We start from the raw sequence: 17,864 nt of genomic DNA, 5'->3' as shown, positions 1-17,864 counted from the left end.
CAGCTTCATTTTAAAAATATATTTTAATTAAAAATACTGATGGGTCCTAGGGATAGCTTAGTGGCATTAATCTTTGGAATCCCCAGACCACAACCAAGTACACAATCATCTTTGGTACACCACAAGTAAGTATGCAACATCACAACTAAGTATTATGACCCTTGGTCATCACAACGCAACAGAAGAGAGGCAAATATTTTTTTAACATTAACATTTGACTATTTCAAGATATGTCGACTGAATATATTGAGCAATTAACACAATGAGAAGTATAAACTGTCAATTCTTAAACTGTTTTTCAGTGCACCAAATGTAGAGATTAAAAAGCGTTTATTTTTGTTTTTTTTTTCCTTTTGAGTCACACCCAGCAATGCACAGGGGTTATTTCTGGCTCTGTACTCAGGAATTATGGTTCCCTCGTGGTACTCAGGGGACCATATGGGATGCTGGGACTCGAACCAGGTCAGCCACATGCAAAGCAATCACCCTACTCACTATGCTATCACTCCAGCTCTGAGATTAAAAAGATTTTTTAATAACTACCATGCTTAGACTTTACCTTTGTTATGGCAGCTTATATGGAAAGTCATCATATAAACTTGAAAATAATAGGAATGAAAGGAAGAGACATATAAGTATAGGCAAGGGAATATGCATCCCTATTTTGGTTATTCACCAATATTAGAATTTGTAAGAGTTTATGTTAAGAGTCTTTCCTGTGCCGTGGACTAAATCTCAACCTTGAAGCTGGCATGGGAAAGATAGTCTACACAGTGAGGCTTTGATTAGCAAACACTACTTAAGAGAAGAAGGCAAAATTCCAATGTCAAAACAGAGAGGCGGTAGCCTATCTTCTAGATAAGTTTAAAGCAGTTCTCTTGCAGGAAGTGGAGAACAGCAACCATGTGGACGTTCTTCTGATGAGATGATTCTGAGAGGGCCCATTATCAGTTAACACTGAAGGCAAAGCTGCTGCAAAAGGGAAGACTGCCGCAGAAGACCGACAGATCACAAATCTCTCTAAATCTACCAAAAAACTTCAACCAGACTCAGTTATATCGTCAGCCTTGTATCATCAAGATATACTGCCAATAAAAAAAATATAAAACGGGTAGAAATTTAACTAGAAAATATAGTCTACTACATTCATCTTGGGAAAAAGAGCAAGCAGAAGGAAAACAATTTGGTCTATCCCAGCACTTCAACCAGGTTTATTATTCAGTTGATTATGAATCCCAACAAAAAACATGCAGCAAAAGCACTGATTCACTCCCGAATTGCTGGAATGATATACCAGGCACCCATGCTTTTATCCCATGTACAACCAGGGTGTCTCAGAGTTAGAACAATGCTAAAATGAAGCCAACTCTAGTGCTTTCCCGAAGCAATTGTGTCTGTGTCTCTCATGGGTAAAGTTAAACTCCTGATGAAAATCTGGGAGCATCTGAAGTGAAGGGTGGAACATCACTCAGTACAAGTACAAAAATACCTTGAGAAGAAGGGTTGTGGAAAAGCTCTTAGTAGAACTCTGGGATGAACCTTCCACAGTAAGTCCGAATACTCTTTCCAAAGTCATCATGGACATAAGACCTAATGTGAATGTGGAAACATCACTCGCTGTGACAGAAGCAGGACCGGTCTCCCACATTTCCCTTGACTGGTGTACCGGCTGTTTCTGAAATAGGTCTCGGAGACTTTGTTAGGGTTAGCATAGGTGTCATTCTCTGTGAGCCCAGAATCATCATCAGACAAAAACGTGGACCCATAATCCCATCCAATGTAAGCAAGGAATCGTCTCTGGAAGTCAACGTTGAACCCGTTTGCAGAGCAAGCAGCGATTCTTAAGTGGAAGTGAGCATGGACACATCTGCTCGAGTGAGAGTTGCAGTGTCGTTATTTAAGGGTGGTGTAAATGTACCACCAGAAGTGATGGAGCATACAATCATTCCGGAGATTGCATGGACCTGCTCCCCATGAGGCATGGGAGCTAGCCGCTGAAGTGGCCCCTTAATCATATTGTGATGTGAAGAAAAGTCGTCAGAGAAACCGGAACTGAGAGCTAACGTCCTCACCGAGAGGTGCTGAACTGCCGCTGGACCAAGAGTATGGGTCCATTAAGTCCCCTGAACTGCACGTGGCCAGGGTGCGTTCTGTCCCCTGAGTCCCTTGAGGTCCCCTAGGGCGGGTCCTCACCAACCCCATGCTATACTTGACCATTTGCCCTCTCCACCGGGTTTCATCCCCCCTTACTTCATAGTGTGAACAAGCTGCAGAGCTAGCCTACTTGTCAAAGTCATGAACACAACCCTTTCCTTACCCCTGTCCAGTGTACTCTGCACGCAGCAAATGTCTTAACTGCTTCTAGAGAAAAGAAAAGATGTCGTTTTAGTTAAAACCACAATTAGGAAGAAGAATGCGACTCCAGGGTCAACAATTCATGCTGCAGACCTCGGTCATAAAAATAAAACCACAGCAGGAATTTGTGAACAAGGAGGAAGCCACCAAAAAAAAAAAAAAAAAAAGACGGCTGAGACAAACGCCTTGTTTGTGAGGAGAAAAGAAAAGAAAAAAACAGCAAAAGATGATGTGGAAGAAAGGAGGAATAATTGAGAGGCAAGAGGAGGAGGTGCTCTCACAGTCACGTGAGGACCAGCCACAAACTTCTGATGCTAGCCAACAGCAGCAATCTGATGCTACTCAAGAGCATCAAAGACCCCCAAACTGAAGGATGGCCGGCCGGACGAGGATGTTCAGAAGAAAGCGGGAGGAGTGTCCCCCGCTCCCTTCAACTGCAAGCAGGAGCGTGAACGAATTACGTTACAGAATTTGAAGGAACGATGAGGGAGAAGAGGATGGCGGAGATGATTAAGCAGATGCTAAAGGGCTGGAATTCATCAAAGGCTGCAGAAACACAGGCCGAAACAGAAGAGGAAGCAGGTGATAAGGATGAAGCTGAGGAAGAGGAGGATCAACAGAGATAAGGATTTCTCTGATCAGCTGCCCTCAGTGATATAGATCTTAGAAAGTCAGAAAGCATTACGGAATACTGAAAGCATCACCAAGCTGATTTTATTTCTTTCTTATTTTCTTCTTTCTTTTGGTTTGGGGGGCACACTAGGCGATGCTCAAGGCTTTTTCTTGGCTCTATGCTCAGGGTTCACTCCTGAAGGGCTCTTAATCTAGTCAGCTAGCTCTCCCAGGAACCGAAAGTGTTTTGTTTTCAGTCATCAGCCAAAGTAACTGCTAAACCAAAAGAATATGTTGATAACAAATGTGCTCACTCTATGAATTTCTCTTTACATGGACTTTACTTTTATGGAGTATCTTAATAGAAAATTAAAGCACCCACATATATGAAAGAGAAACGCCGTGGAAGCTAAAAATTACCCAATTTTACCTTTGTATTACACCTACAGGGATTCTTTAAAAACACAAGGGTCTCCAAAGAGATAGTACAGTAGGCAGGGCCCATGTGTTGCACAAGGCTGAACTGGATTTGATCCTTGGCATCCCATTATGGTTCCTTGAGCATCCCCAGAAATGATCAGTGAGTATGAGCCAGGAGTGAGCTCTGAGCACTGCCAATAGTGCTTCCACCACCCCAAGAGGGAAAGAAATAGGACCTAAATAATTGTATTGAAATTGTTATTCATGGTCAGTCAGAAAAAGATTCTATTGGACTGTGGAGATAGTATAAGGAATAGGGTACAGGCCAGAGATGGGTTATATTCCTGGCAACATATATTCCCTAGCATTGCTGGCTGTAGCTCTTGAAGTCCTTGAGCACTGTGAGAGTTGCCCTGGTGTTCCAGAATATTGCAGAGCTGAAGAATCACTGTATCTTTCTGCTCTAGCACTAAACTGCTTGCCAAGAGTATAGTAGAACAGCCTCAGGACTTTCTGAACACTCACTTGAGAAGTCCCTCAACTAAGTTTATAATATATTTTAATTTAATTAAGGGAATGTAGCACAGCAAAAGCAAAGTTATAGATTAACTTCAAAAATATTGTAGCCATATTAATTAATAAAATATCCCATTAAGTTTAAGACACAATATTTAAAATACTAAAAGATTCCGAATTATGGGGTATTTTTGCAGCCATATTTTATTTCCATAATCTTACCGAAGTACTTTCAGGATTGATTAGCTCTCCTTAAAGGACATCAGTACTCCTTTCCTTTCTTCAATCTTATTTATTTATTTATTTTTGTTTTCTGAACTTCATATTCAAGTCAGTATTTCCTTCCTTCCTCCCTTCCTTCTTCTCTCCCTCCCTCCTTCTCTCCTTCCCTCCCTCCCTTCCTTCCTTCTTCCTTCCTTCTTCCTTCTTTCCCTCCCTTTCACTTTTTTCACTTCAATCATTGCATGATACTCTGTGTCTTCTACAATTTTCCTATATTTTGGAAAGAATTGTTTCATTTATACACCAGTGTACTATTTATTGGGACATATTTTTATATTAGGATTCTTTAGGAATACTTTCTATATCTTTGAAGTAACTTAAATAGGATATAACAGTAACATAACTCATCAGTATGTCCAGGGATATAGCAGTAACATAACTCATCAGTATGTCCGGGGATACATTGTACTCTTTTGATCCTCTGATTCTTACTATTTTAAAGAAATCCTTTTATATGTTAAGTGAAAGTTATTTTCTGTTCTCTTAAATTTGCTGTTTTTGAATAGTCAGTTATAGTCATATTTTTCTTTTCCAGATATGTATTATTTTCTAATTTCCTTATCTTCTAATTTTCACATATTAACTTGTTTCTCTCAATGTTTAATAGTATTAATTATTCATGCTCCATGATATTTATGATTTTGTAATAGTCACACATTCAAATTATTTTTGTTATAACTCTTAGTCACATTTTTATTTCATCTATTAATTTTTCATTTCAAATTTTAAAAAATGCTCTTTTCCTCCCTTCATCCTTTGTCCATTTTACTCTTCTTTTTGTACATACAAGCCATATTATAAGATAAACATCTTTGGCATTAGATATTTCTTAAACAACTGAAACATAGCTTTCAGGACACAAAATTATTAGGAATAAGTTTAAACCTTTTTCTGCTGCTCATTTACTATTGATTCCAAAGCAAACAAAACACTCTCACGTGTCATTTTTGTTTGTACTGTCTTTGTCAAAAACAAATTCAGATCTGCTGTCCCCTGCCATAGAGACAGTGGACACAGAAGTTTTTACTAACATACACACATCTGCTTTAAAGAAAAGGAAGGGCAATCGGAATCTGTGGTGGGCAGGCATGTGTGATAGTGACGCCTCGCAGTTAATACAGTTGGCCTTATATATCATTTCAGTAGGCATGACCCTTTCTTCCTTTCATAGGGGGAAATATTAAAGGGCAACCTGGAGCTATTTTTAAAGAGAGAGAAACATATCAATAATTTTACAGTATCACACTGTGAAGAATACAATTTTAGTCTTCCAAGAAAGAAGTAAGCAATGTGATGACTTGAGAAAATTAATTAGCAAGATTTTAATTTCACCTTTCTTCTCATGTGAGAAGGTAGAAGCTAATGAGAAAAGAATATACCTCCCTGGTTTTTAAGGTGCCATACAAATTTATATGGCCTATAAAAGGGACTTTCCTGGAATATTTTTATCATGCTATGTCATACTGTCACATTCATTAGTGTGATCAATTCTATCTATAGCTTTTACAGTTCCAAATAGTGGGAAGTGATTTGCTAGTACCCTCTTTTTAACTCCTTCTTAGGTATGGTTTGAAAGATGAAGAACAGTTTCTTCTATTCTTCTATTCTTCTAATACAATGCACTTCTCTATGACTTTATAGATTTGTTGTCCAAATTGACATTGTTTTGCTCTTGTTAGATTTTTCTTTTTATTTATTTATTTTTATTTATTTATTTATTTATTTATTTATTTATTTTTTGTTTGGGGGCCACACTTGGCAGTATTCAGTAGTTTCTTCTGACTCTGCAGTCAACAATTACTCATGGCATTGCTGGGTGACCATACGGGATTCTGAGGATCAAACCCGGGTTAGCCCAGATGATGGTTTAATTCATAGTCATCAGTCTGAAAGACAAATCAGATAAATTAGACAACTTTTAAAAACATTAGATCCTGAAGAACAAAAGTTTTCCCTGACCTAAGGAGGGTAGAGTGTTTAAGGAAACAAAATAATGGCCATATCATGGCTTTCACTCGTTTCTTTTGCATGCTGATAAAAGAACTTTAGTTTCTGCTTTTACTAGTCATCTGTAAAGAAATGTTCAAAATTAAGAAACCTATAACTTACCTTTTAGTTTTTGTTTGTTTTAGTTTCTTAGAAAGTTCAAGTCCTCAGTTCATAGCAATAGTGATTCACTTTCTTTGAGTGAATCACTGGACAACATAAGTGAAGCTGTTTTAATCCAAGAGAGGTGAATTCAAATTAGAAATTCCATTAAGTTCTACAGCAGTGGGAGTGCTTAAGATAACTTAAAAAGGTAGTTGTTCATCAGAAGGTGATTCGGTTTTCTGGATTTTCCTAAGACCCACCTGCCAAATTGATTTTTGGCTGAGCTTAATTCTCTATTAGGGTAAACTAATACAGTATTTCCATTTTTTTAATTACCTGATGCACCTAACCTAAATGCATGAAAATGCTCCAAGTACAAATATTTATTGGTTGACACTTTCACTGGGTGAACAGAAGCATTCTCCAGGGTACTGGAGGAGCCAGAGAAGCATCACTTAAGGAAATAGTCCCTAGATTTGGTTTATCCAGATTACATTAATTGACAGTGGTACTTGTTTCATTTCTAAAATTAACCAAGATTTCCCATTTACTTTAAAAATAAATAATCAGCTTCATGTACCCTGGTACCCCCAAATTATGGAAAAATAATTGTATACATTTAACCACATCCTATAAAAGATTTTGGGAAAAGTATGCCAAGCAACTTCTGAGTCTTGGTTCTCAATCTTGCTTGTAGCTTTTCTTAGATACAGAAATCTGAGAAAGGTAAAATTTTTCTGGTAAAATCTGTGAAAGTCAAAAAAAAATTACCTTAGTAAAGATTCAGTTTATTACATTTGGGCTGTTTATTGTACGCTAGGCCTTTATTAAAAACAGCATCACAAAATTTACTGGACTCCGAAAGTTTAAAATTAACTAAGTTGAAGCTAACCTCTTTTAAAGATTACTTTTACTTACGAGAATAACTAATAGACATGCTTCGCTTATTGTAATTATTGGTTAACTACCTGTAAGTTAATAAAGTGAGCTTGCTTCTTTAAGAAATATAATTAGCTATAGTTTTCAGTGATAACCTAGATCTTTGGAAAACTTTCTGGAACAGTTTTCCATTATTCTGACTCTTTAAAAATATTCAAGAGGTATTTTCTTTTTTTTTTTTTTTCCTTTTTTATTAGTGAAACGACATGAGGTACAGTTGTAGATTTACAAATTTTTGTGCTTGGATCTCGGTCATACCCCGATCAAATACCCATCCCTCCACCAGTGCCCATTTTCCACCACCAGGATAGTATCCCTCCCCCCCCATCCTCCCATCCCCCCATCCCCCCCTGCCACTGTGGCAGGGCATTCCCCCCTGTTCTCTCTCTCCTCCTGGGCGCTGTGATCAGCCAAAGAGGCATTGAGTGGCGAACATGTTCAGTCCAGTCTACTTTCAACCTGCATCTCCCCTCCTGGGAGGATCCTCCAAACACCCTCCACTTGGTGTTCCCCTTTCTATCTGAGTTGTCCTTTCCCCTCGAATACCCAGCTGGCCTCTAAGTTATGGAGTAATTCTCCTGGTGTTGCTCTCAGCTATTCTTGGGTATTAATCTCATATTTTATTATTTTATATCCCCCAGATGAATGCTATCTTTCTATGTCTATCCCTCTTCAAGAGGTATTTTCAAATGGCATTAATTTTGCGTGAAATGTGTCAGTATTTTGAAGAGCTGAATAATTCAGTATATTGGTATTTTCCTGTCCTTCGTTGTTAATTGATTTGCTCGAGTGGGCCCAGTAATGTCTCCATTTTGAGACTTGTTGTTACTATGTTTGGCACATTGAATACATCGCAGGTAGATTGCCAGGCTTTGCCACATGGGCGAGATACTCTCGTTATCTTGCCAGGCTCTCCGAGAGGGGCAGAGGAATCGAACCCGGCTCTGCTGGGTTGGCTATGCGCAAGGCAAACCCCCTACCACTGTGCTATCAGTCCCATGATGACTGGAGTGATAGCACAATGACTGGAGCGATAGCACAGTGGTAGGACTTTTGCCTTGCACGCGGCCAACTTGGCCGACCCAAGTTCGACTCCTCCGCCCCTCTCGGAGAGCCCGGCAAGCTACCGAGAGTATCTCGCCCGCACAGCAGAGCCTGGCAAGCTACCCGTGACGTATTCAATATGCCAAACACAGTAACAATAAAGTCTCCAATGGAGACGTTACTGGGCCCGCTCGAGGAAATCAATGAACAACGGGAGGACAGTGACAGTGACAATTGGTATTTTCCTAAAAATTAACATATAATATTAAGCATAACTAAAGGAGCAATTTTTAAGACAAAATACTGTATTTTGAAGTAACAGAACAAAATGTTCATTGATACTATTTCAGATACTTCAGTCCCAGTACTCTTTAATAAACAATTATCTGTCACATTTTAAGGTGTACTGAATATTGTCACAAATATCTGAAAAACATGTGAAAAACACAAATAGCAACACTCCGTTTGTGAACACATTGTTTTGTCTCTTCTCTTTTTGATCTTCTTCATCTTTATAAATTCTTCACTTTAGATTGATCTTCTTGTCTTTATTTTTTTGTTAATTCTTTCTCATCCTTCTTGTTTCAGCTCAAAAACAATTCCTCCAGTTTTTCTTGTAGCATGCTCTAAGGAAAACTTTTATCTCTTTCTACGTATATATTTATTGCTAAAAATGTTTTATTTGTGTTTTTCTCAAGTAGATAACCATAAAACCAGTAAGCAAGTGCATTTTGACTTACCATATTTATCCTTCCTAACATGCCCTTATCATATACTAGGGTGGGAAATAAAGTATCTGTTGATGAGCAAAAGAATAAATATATGAATTGATAGAGGACAGACGGATGGTGAACAACTAATAGTTGAAAATTTTAATTTTAACCTATAAAATTATACCTCAAATTGAATAGTTTATTTAGTGATATTAAGATTAAAAAAACTAATAAAAATGTTGGGTTTATTTAAATCATTGTTATTTTCCTTGTGCAGTTTTATTACTATACATGATTGCTGGCTATATCTATTATAAAGAAAATAGAAAGAATATTCAATGACATTTTATTGCATCAGCAAATGTTCTTGAACAAGCCTGGTAATGTGTAATTGTTAGCAACATCATCTTGTATTTCCCATGACCCATTGTTTCCTATGAATTGTGTTAGGATATATATGTATATCTAAGTATGCCTTTCAGTGGTCTCACATTCTACTATTTTGTCCTGAATATCTATAATTCAGGGGCTGGAGTGGGTATTGAGTATAGTGGGTAGGGCACTTTCCTTGAATGCAGTCCACTCTTATTTGATCCCTAGTACCACATATGGTCCCCCGAACCTGCCAGGAGTGATTCCAGAATACAAAGCCAGGAGTAATCTCCGAGTACCACCAGGTGTGGCCCAAAAGAAACAAACAAACAAACAAACAAACAAACAGAAATATAAGATAAATTGAATAAACTTATCTACTTTATGTCTCCATTGATTTCCTGTTACTAAAATATAATATACTTTGTTTAGTCTCCCCAAGATACTTTTTACTCCTAAGGGTTTGGCCTGTGTATTAATTATTTGGGTATCTGCAGGGCATTTAATCACTTAATCACTTAATCCCCGTTATTCATCGATTTATTCGAGCGGGTGCCAGTAACGTCTCCATTCATCCCGGTTGCGTGCTAGCGTAGCCCAATGGTATCTGTTCGTTTTAGGAACATGTAGAGCCTCAAACCGATCATTTAGGGTCTTGACGAAGAAGTCTGACCATCTTATAGGTGGGCGTCCACGTGATCTTTTGATGTCTCGTGGAATCCAATCAGTAATGGCTCTAGTCCAGCGGTTGTCTGTAAACCTCATTACATGTCCAGCCCATCTGATTTTTGATGTCTTGGCAAATGAGACAGCGTCTCTGATTCTTGAGCGTTGACGAAGATCAGAACTCCGGATTCTATCTCTCATTTGAGTGAATCGTGATATTCCAAGCATAGTTCTTTCGATTCCTCTTTGAGAGACCCGAATAGTGTTCTCATCCTGTTTTCGTAGGGTCCAGGTCTCTGAGGCATATGTTAATGCAGGAAGAATAGTGGAATCAAAGAGATGTGCTCGTAGCTGGAGGTTCTTTGTCCTTTTAGTTATTTCTTCAATGCTCTTGAAGGCATTCCAAGCCGCTCTCTTCCTCCTGCGTAACTCAGGTGCCAGGTCATTCATCATGTTGATTTCTCGACCTAAGTATATATAACTGTTGCATTCGGAGATGGTGGTTCCGTTGAGAGCGAATGGAGCGTCAGGAACAAGGCTGTTTCTCATAAACATTGTCTTCGTAAGATTCAGCTGTAGTCCGACCTTTCCACACTCACGGTCAAAGTCCGCAAGCATTTGTGCCGCTTGGCTGATGTTTGGTGTTATTAGAACGATGTCATCAGCAAAGCGGAGGTGGTGTAGTTGCCGACCATCTATCTTCACTCCCATGTTTTCCCATTCTAGTCGTCGCATGATGTTCTCGAGGGTGGCACTGAAGAGTTTTGGTGAAATGGTATCACCCTGCCGAACCCCTCTCTTGATATGGATGATTACTTCTTTGTAGAATGGTGAGATCTTGGTAGTGAATCCGCAATAGAGCTCACGAAGGATCCTGATGTATTGAGTTTGTACGCCCTGATTGGCTAGGGCTTCCATGACCGCTTCCGTCTCAACAGAATCAAAGGCCTTCTTTAAATCAATGAACGTTAGACAGAGCGGCATCTTGAACTCCCGAGATACCTCAATGAGCTTGGTTATTGTGTGGATATGGTCGATGGTACTGAATCCTTTTCGGAATCCAGCTTGTTCACATGGTTGTCCTTCATCTAGTGTTCTGCTAATCCTATTCAGGATGACTCGAGTGAATAGTTTGTAGATGACAGACAATAGGCAGATTGGGCGATAGTTGCCAATGTCGTGGATGTCTCCTTTCTTGTATAGTAGTACAGTCTTGCTGGTTTTCCATTGGGATGGAACCTTGCATTCAGACAGGTAGCGTGTGAAGAGTCGAGCTAATGTATTGATGAGTACTGATGGTAAGTTCTTCAGGTGTTCAGGTCTGATCTTGTCTGGGCCAGGTGCTTTTTGTTTCTTTACCGACGAGATGGCATGTTGGATTTCGGAAGGGAGAACATTGGGAACGACATATCCATCATGTGGTATGTGGTATGTGGGCAAGTGGATGTGGCTATTAAAGAGATCTGAGTAGAAGTCATGAATAATCTTCTCCATTGCCCTTCTGGAAGATGTGATAGATCCATCATGATGTCGGAGGGCAGTCATCTTGGTTTTGTAGTTGGTGAAGGACAGTCGGGCATTACGAATGTTTTTCCCAGCTTCTGCTGCATCTACCAGTACTGCTGCTCTCCTGTTTTTGAGGTCATCCTTGATGGCTTTTCTGCACTGTTTTGCCAGTTCGGACGTTTGCTTGTGGTTGCCTGAGGCACGTGCCACGCCACGTTGGCGAATAAGTTCAAATAAGCGCGACTATTTATTTAATAATTTTCAGGATACCTTAAATATCCTTAAATATCCAACCCACACGGCAGAGCCTGGCAAGCTATCCGTGATCTATGCCAAATAGACCAAATTGATATGCCAAATCCAGTAATAAATGGATCTCATTCCCCTAACCCTGATTATGCAGGGCATTTAGCACTCAATAAACAATCAGGAAATAAATGTATTATGAATAACTGAATTAAATATTTCATAAATCGCATTTTATTTATTCCTTTATTTAATTTTTCCAGTTAAAACTCAGGTAATGGGAGAAATCAAGATTGCACTAAAGAAGGAAATGAAGACAGATGGTGAACAACTAATAGTTGAAATTCTCCAATGCAGAAATATTACCTACAAGTTTAAATCCCCTGATCACTTACCAGGTATTCAATTTTATGATAATGAAATATAAATCTACAATCTGTAGGAGTATGTACTAGGTGTTCTGGAAAATGTTAGATAATAGTAATAGTGCAGGAGAAATAGCAATATGAGGAAGGCATGGCTGACCTATGTTTGATCTCCCCCTGCCCTCCCCACACACAAATTATGGTCCCATAGTCCAACAAGCAGTGATTGCTAAGTGCATAGCCAGGAGCAAACTTTGAGCACCGCTGTGTGACCCAGGAACAAAAATACTAGCTAAATTTGGGGATAACTACTAAGTAAATGTGCAAATGTGAAATTTTTTATTAACATTTGTCTTATTTTTTCAGCATATAAACTTAGATTGACATATACCTTAAACACTAGGAAACCATTTAAAATCCTAAGAAAATTTTTGTATATTTACTTTAGGACACTTTTTTTTTTTTGTAGCCTACTGGTTTTGTAGATGATGCAGAATTTTGTACCGTACAACTGTAGTTTTTTCAATTAAAGAGCTGTGAAATATAAGATAAATTGAATAAATTATTACTTGATTAATGGGAATTTAACAAGCTGAGTTCTTATTTTCAGACTTATATGTGAAAATATATGTGATGAATATCTCTACCCAAAAGAAGGTGATCAAGAAGAAAACAAGAGTATGTAGACATGATCGAGAGCCTTCGTTCAATGAAACTTTCAGATTTAGTCTAAGTCCTGCAGGGCATTCACTTCAGGTAACTTTACATGACAGCTACTGTTTCAAAGTTTTCATTTAGATAATATTTGATCTTCTTTCAATTACTCAGTATTTGGGTACTCTTTTTAAATGGTCATTTTTAAAGTAAATTCATAGAGAAACAATTTCAGAGGCCATTTCTAATCCCACCACCCATGCACCCTGCATGATTAACTACCAAGTTTCTCTATTTTATTTATGCTCAGTTTATTTTATGGCAATTTATTTCCGTGATCACTGCCAATAATGTTCTTTGGGGTTTTAATCTTTGTTACTAAAGTCATTTTAACCTACTTACCATTGATACTTTACCCTTTCTGATTATTTCATTCACACTGCTGACAGAGATATCTTTTAAAAACTCTGACTAGGTTATGTAAGAGTCCTTTTAAAAGTCACCATTAGCCTGACTTATTCAGAGTCCTCTGAACTGAATTCTAATTTTATGAATTTAATCTCCTCTCCTTTTACACTTTCCATTCATTCTCTACTTGAGTTGCACCAGAATTTTTTCAAATCAGGTTAAACTCTAATCCTTTGTTTATAGTTTTCATCTCCTCTAATGCTCTCTCCTCCATCTTTCCTCAGCACAGTAATCCAAATATTTCTATATATAAGCATAGTCTCCTACTGATGACCTGGTTGTAATTCATCATATTTTAAACAGAGAACATTTTTTTTTGTATCTTGTTAGGTCATCTGTCTTGTACAATAATCTATCTACTTTATTTACTTGATCAGCTACTATAAGTTCTGATTTTCAGTGTCCTTTGTTCTGTAGCCTTTAACAGTGCTTGTGCACAGTGAGAAGACCACATCACAGCCACATAAAATCCTGAGTTTAAAAAGAGAGAACTATGAAAAAAGATGGTGAATATTTTTAAAGTGATAAATTTGATCATAAGACAAAGGATATAAGTAAACAATACAGTAACAAATGAAATCCCCAAAATAGAGACAAAAAACATGGTTATGATTAGAAATTAGATTTTGAAGTCAGAAATAGAAATTAATAGTTTTAGCCAAATTTAAATGTGTTTTCTGAAAGAGATTCTGAAGAGGGGCTGGAGTGATAGCACAGCAGGTAGGGCGTTTGCCTTGCATGCGGCTGACCCGGATTCGATTCCCACCATCCCATTATTGTCCCCTGAGCACCGTCAGGAGTAATTTCTGAGTGCAGAGCCAGGAGTAACCCCTGAGCACTGCCAGGTATGACCCATAAAGAAAAAAAAAAGAAAGATTCTGAAGAGAGGCAGAAATAGAAAGAGACAGAATTGTTAAAGATCAATGTTTAGATCCATTTAATGCTTTCTACCTTATTTTCATTAATTTAAAAAAAAATTTATTCAGAGAGCCTACAAAATTTCAGCTGTCACACATTCTACATTTGACAAGAAATCATTTTGGGAGTAAATTATAGTAAAATCACAGGAAGTTAAATGCCGTATAAATTGAACTTGAGCTCCACCTGTTCTGGCAGCTCTTGTTTCTATACTAAGCATTCAAGCAATTTTGCATTTTAATTAATATTTTTATGAACTAGTGAAAAAATTACCTGGCATAGTTCTTTTGTTGTTGTTGTTGTTGTTGTTGTTTTGCTTTGGGGGGGGAAGGTCACACCTGGCAATGCACAGGGGTTACTCCTGACTCTGCACTCAGGAGTTACTCCTGGCGGTGCTCAGGGGACCATATGGGATGCTGGGAATTGAACCCGGGTCAGCCGCGTGCAAGGCAAACGCCCTACCTGCTGTGCTATCACTCCAGCCCCTGGCATAGTTCTTTTTGAAACTTTCCACACAACTACTTTAAATTAGCTGGTGATATACTCCCTAGAACTATAATATGCTTCAGGATATATCTTTTTTCTTTAGGAAATATTAGGAGATAATGTTATGCAAATTTTTTCAGTATATCTTGGTTTTTGTTTTTTGTCATAAGTATGGCTGCTATTTTCTCTGAAACTTCCCATTTTTTTTCTATGTTTCTTTGATAATCAAAAAATTTTGAACAGTATGCACATGTATATGTATAATTTTACCTATTTTTTTTTATAGATCTTACTTTTCTCCAATGGAGGGAAGTTTATGAAAAAGACTTTGATTGGTGAAGCCTGTATCTGGCTTGACAAAGTGGATCTCAGAAAAAGAATTGTCAACTGGCACAAACTTTTGGTCAGTCCTACTCAAACCCACTGAAAAAACTATGTCTGCTCAATATATAGAAACTGCTCTAATCTCAAACCAAGACTGTAGTTTGTTTTTTAAACACAAGAGGAAGAAGAAAAGTAAAGAAAATCGTGCAAAAGCCTTGTAATTTAGTGTTGTTGAACACACACACACACACACAAACCTACAATGAAAACATTCAAATGTTAAAGTCAAGGGGGAGAAAGTAGCTCAGTACCTTGGATCTCTTGTTATTTTCAAGAAGAAACAGTAAGAATAGTTTAATAATTTAATGCACAATTTTTTACTAGAGTTGAACAAAAGATAAAGACAGAGGCCCCCAAATTAATATGATTTCCACAAAAAGTATTCCTTAAATACAAAAGAACTTTGGTTGAAACTATTGATGTAACAAGTTTCAGTTTTCAGATATTCCCTTATTCACCTAATCTTCTCAGAAAGTTTGCAGTTTTAAGATTATCAAGATAAGACACAGCCACAATATATGTCCAAGACTAAAAATAAGTAACATTACTCACGGAAAAGAAGCAGAGAATATGGAAATTATGCCTTTTAGAATGTATTATATAGGATTCCTCTGTGTTTAAATCTTACAGATGTGAACAGCAATTTTAGAATCCATGTATAAAAGCACAGCCGTATCCTTTGAAATAATGTAGATAATACTAAGTCAAAATGGAATTATGTTTATTTAAAAATAAAGCCATAACTGGCTAACAAAAATATGTTGCCCCACAGACTATTGGAGACATGGTTGAAAACATCAAAATCTCTGTAACTTGCCTTTAAGACAACTTTAATTTCTGTACAGAAAGACCTAGATTACATTTGTATGTTCTAGGAAGCATGATAGTTTGTTCTTTGTGGAACTACAAATAAATTTGCTATCCTGAATATTTATTTTCTCTTTGTTGATATTCTAGCAGAGGGAAAGTTCTTCCTCTGGCAGATAAGTCTTCCTAATCTCGTGACACTGATGAAATTTTTAAATGTTTATTTTCTTCCATATTTTTTTCCTTAACACATTATCTGATGCTGTAGTGAAACCATGATGCAAATCTAAAGTTCTCTCTAGTGCTCTGTTTTCTTCCTTTAGTGACACTCTCAATGATTAAATGCACCAATGTTTCAAAAATGTGAAAGGCAAACATTATCTCAAGGTTAAAATATACTTTGCACTACTTAATACTATAAAATAAGTGTTTTATATAAGACAAAAGGGTGAATGTCTAAGTCTTTAAAATGAAGTATCCTCTTCTCCGTTAATGATAACAAAAATAACAAAAAAAAGTTACCTGAAGTTGTAGGAAACACTCAAGTAGGATTAAAAAGCCTAATTTCTTGTCTGGCTTTTGTCCCTGACTGTGTTACTTGTATATGTCAATTAAATTCGATTTTCCTTAGTTGTCTTATTTCCGGGATAAAATAATTTTATATTTCTAGCCTTGCTAATGGAAATTTGGGATGATATATTAAATGCTCTATGAAAGAAAATGAAAGCACATTTATAATATGGTTTATGCACATAACTGAGGAGTGATTATAATATAGCTATTTATTTCTCAAATTTTATATATAAAAAAGCATCTACCAAGTAAATGGTAAACACTGATATGAATAAAAGCAACATATTTGCTCCAAAATAATATATTTCTTTAAGTTATAAACTTTGACACAATTAGTGCAAAGTGTGAGGTTAAATGGAGGTGATTTTCTAATTGGATTATTATAAATTTGTTAAACAAAGTAATTGATCTTCAGTATTCTCATATCCCTGCCAAAATAAATTTTCTCAGACCATTCTCTGTTTAAAAGATGCTTTTTATTCAAGAACAGGGTTGTAGTTGGATTAGAGAAATTATTTCCAAATGCTTTGGTTGGATATTGAATTTTCTTTTTTAAGAAAAGTGTAATTTAATTTGATAGAAAATTATTAAATGCAAAAATTTTAAAAGAAAACAATTTCTAACAAACCCCATAGTACTTCTCTTAGTATATTTATAAAGAAATATAAATTTATCTTAAGTCAAGAAAATACAAGTCACTTCTTTTCCCTCTGTCGCTTAACCCCTTCTCCCTTAGTCAGTACTGCAATGTCCTTTAGCATTGCAATTGCTCTAAATGAGCAAGGGAGAGGGGATTGCTAAAGATTTAAGAATGCTAAGATTTTATTTTTAGAGACAACTGAATCTGCTGATGGTTGCCATGGATATTTCCAGCAGAAGTTAGCACCTTAGGAAGTTTATAACCATCACTTGTGACTAGGGAAGAAACGTGACAGGGAAGATCTTTTCATAAAGACTGTTATCTGCCCTTCAAAGGGAACTCTGGCTCACCTTAAGCCCTCTTCCGCAGCCACTCACATCCGGAGGTATGCAAGAGAGGTTTTAAGACCAGGTTGCTGAATTCATTCCATTTGGAGATGCCACAAGAATAAAGATCATACCTGGGTAGTTACTTGAACAGAGAGGAGACTTTCCTTTTTGAGTGACCTTCTGTTCTGAGAAACATGAAGGGGCCAGTAGATTAAGAGAGCTAATGATAGGGCTTCTTTTTGTGCACCAGCATCCCCCTCCAGAGAGTATAAGATCCTGCCAAAGTGTGCCAAGCTTGTGGCTAACCAAACTCCTGCGTTGTACTGGATTTATTCTATGCAACACTGATCCTTATAGGAATGCATTTCTTCTTGATTGATATTGATTATCCTTCTTACAATTTCTTTTTTAAATGCAAATGGGGCTCAGTGTTTTTTACTTTTTTGTATATATCACAGCACATGATTTCCACTTTTTA

The 17,864-nt window shown here is 37.2% G+C and overlaps 1 protein-coding gene across 4 annotated transcripts in view; it reads left to right on the top strand.

The window, feature by feature from the left end:
- Positions 1 to 17,640, top strand: part of PCLO (piccolo presynaptic cytomatrix protein) — a 382,693-nt gene extending 365,053 nt beyond the window's left edge. For 2 of the 4 annotated variants that reach the window (XM_056118262.1, XM_056118259.1), the window contains exons 23-25: positions 12,026 to 12,160; positions 12,738 to 12,883; positions 14,940 to 15,144. In XM_056118262.1, coding sequence (XP_055974237.1) covers positions 12,026 to 12,160; positions 12,738 to 12,883; positions 14,940 to 15,080 — 422 coding nt within the window. In that variant the 3' untranslated portion in view covers positions 15,081 to 15,144. Of the gene's footprint in view, positions 1 to 12,025; positions 12,161 to 12,737; positions 12,884 to 14,939; positions 15,145 to 15,667 lie in introns of those variants that run through there. The other 2 variants (XM_056118261.1, XM_056118260.1) reach the window with 2 other exon arrangements.
- The last annotated feature ends 224 nt before the right edge of the window (positions 17,641 to 17,864 follow it).

Source organism: Sorex fumeus, unplaced genomic scaffold, assembly GCF_029834395.1.
Source record: "Sorex fumeus unplaced genomic scaffold, SorFum_2.1 ptg000037l, whole genome shotgun sequence".
Taxonomy (NCBI): Eukaryota; Metazoa; Chordata; class Mammalia; order Eulipotyphla; family Soricidae; genus Sorex; species Sorex fumeus.
This window is presented reverse-complemented; position numbering and strand designations above follow the sequence as displayed.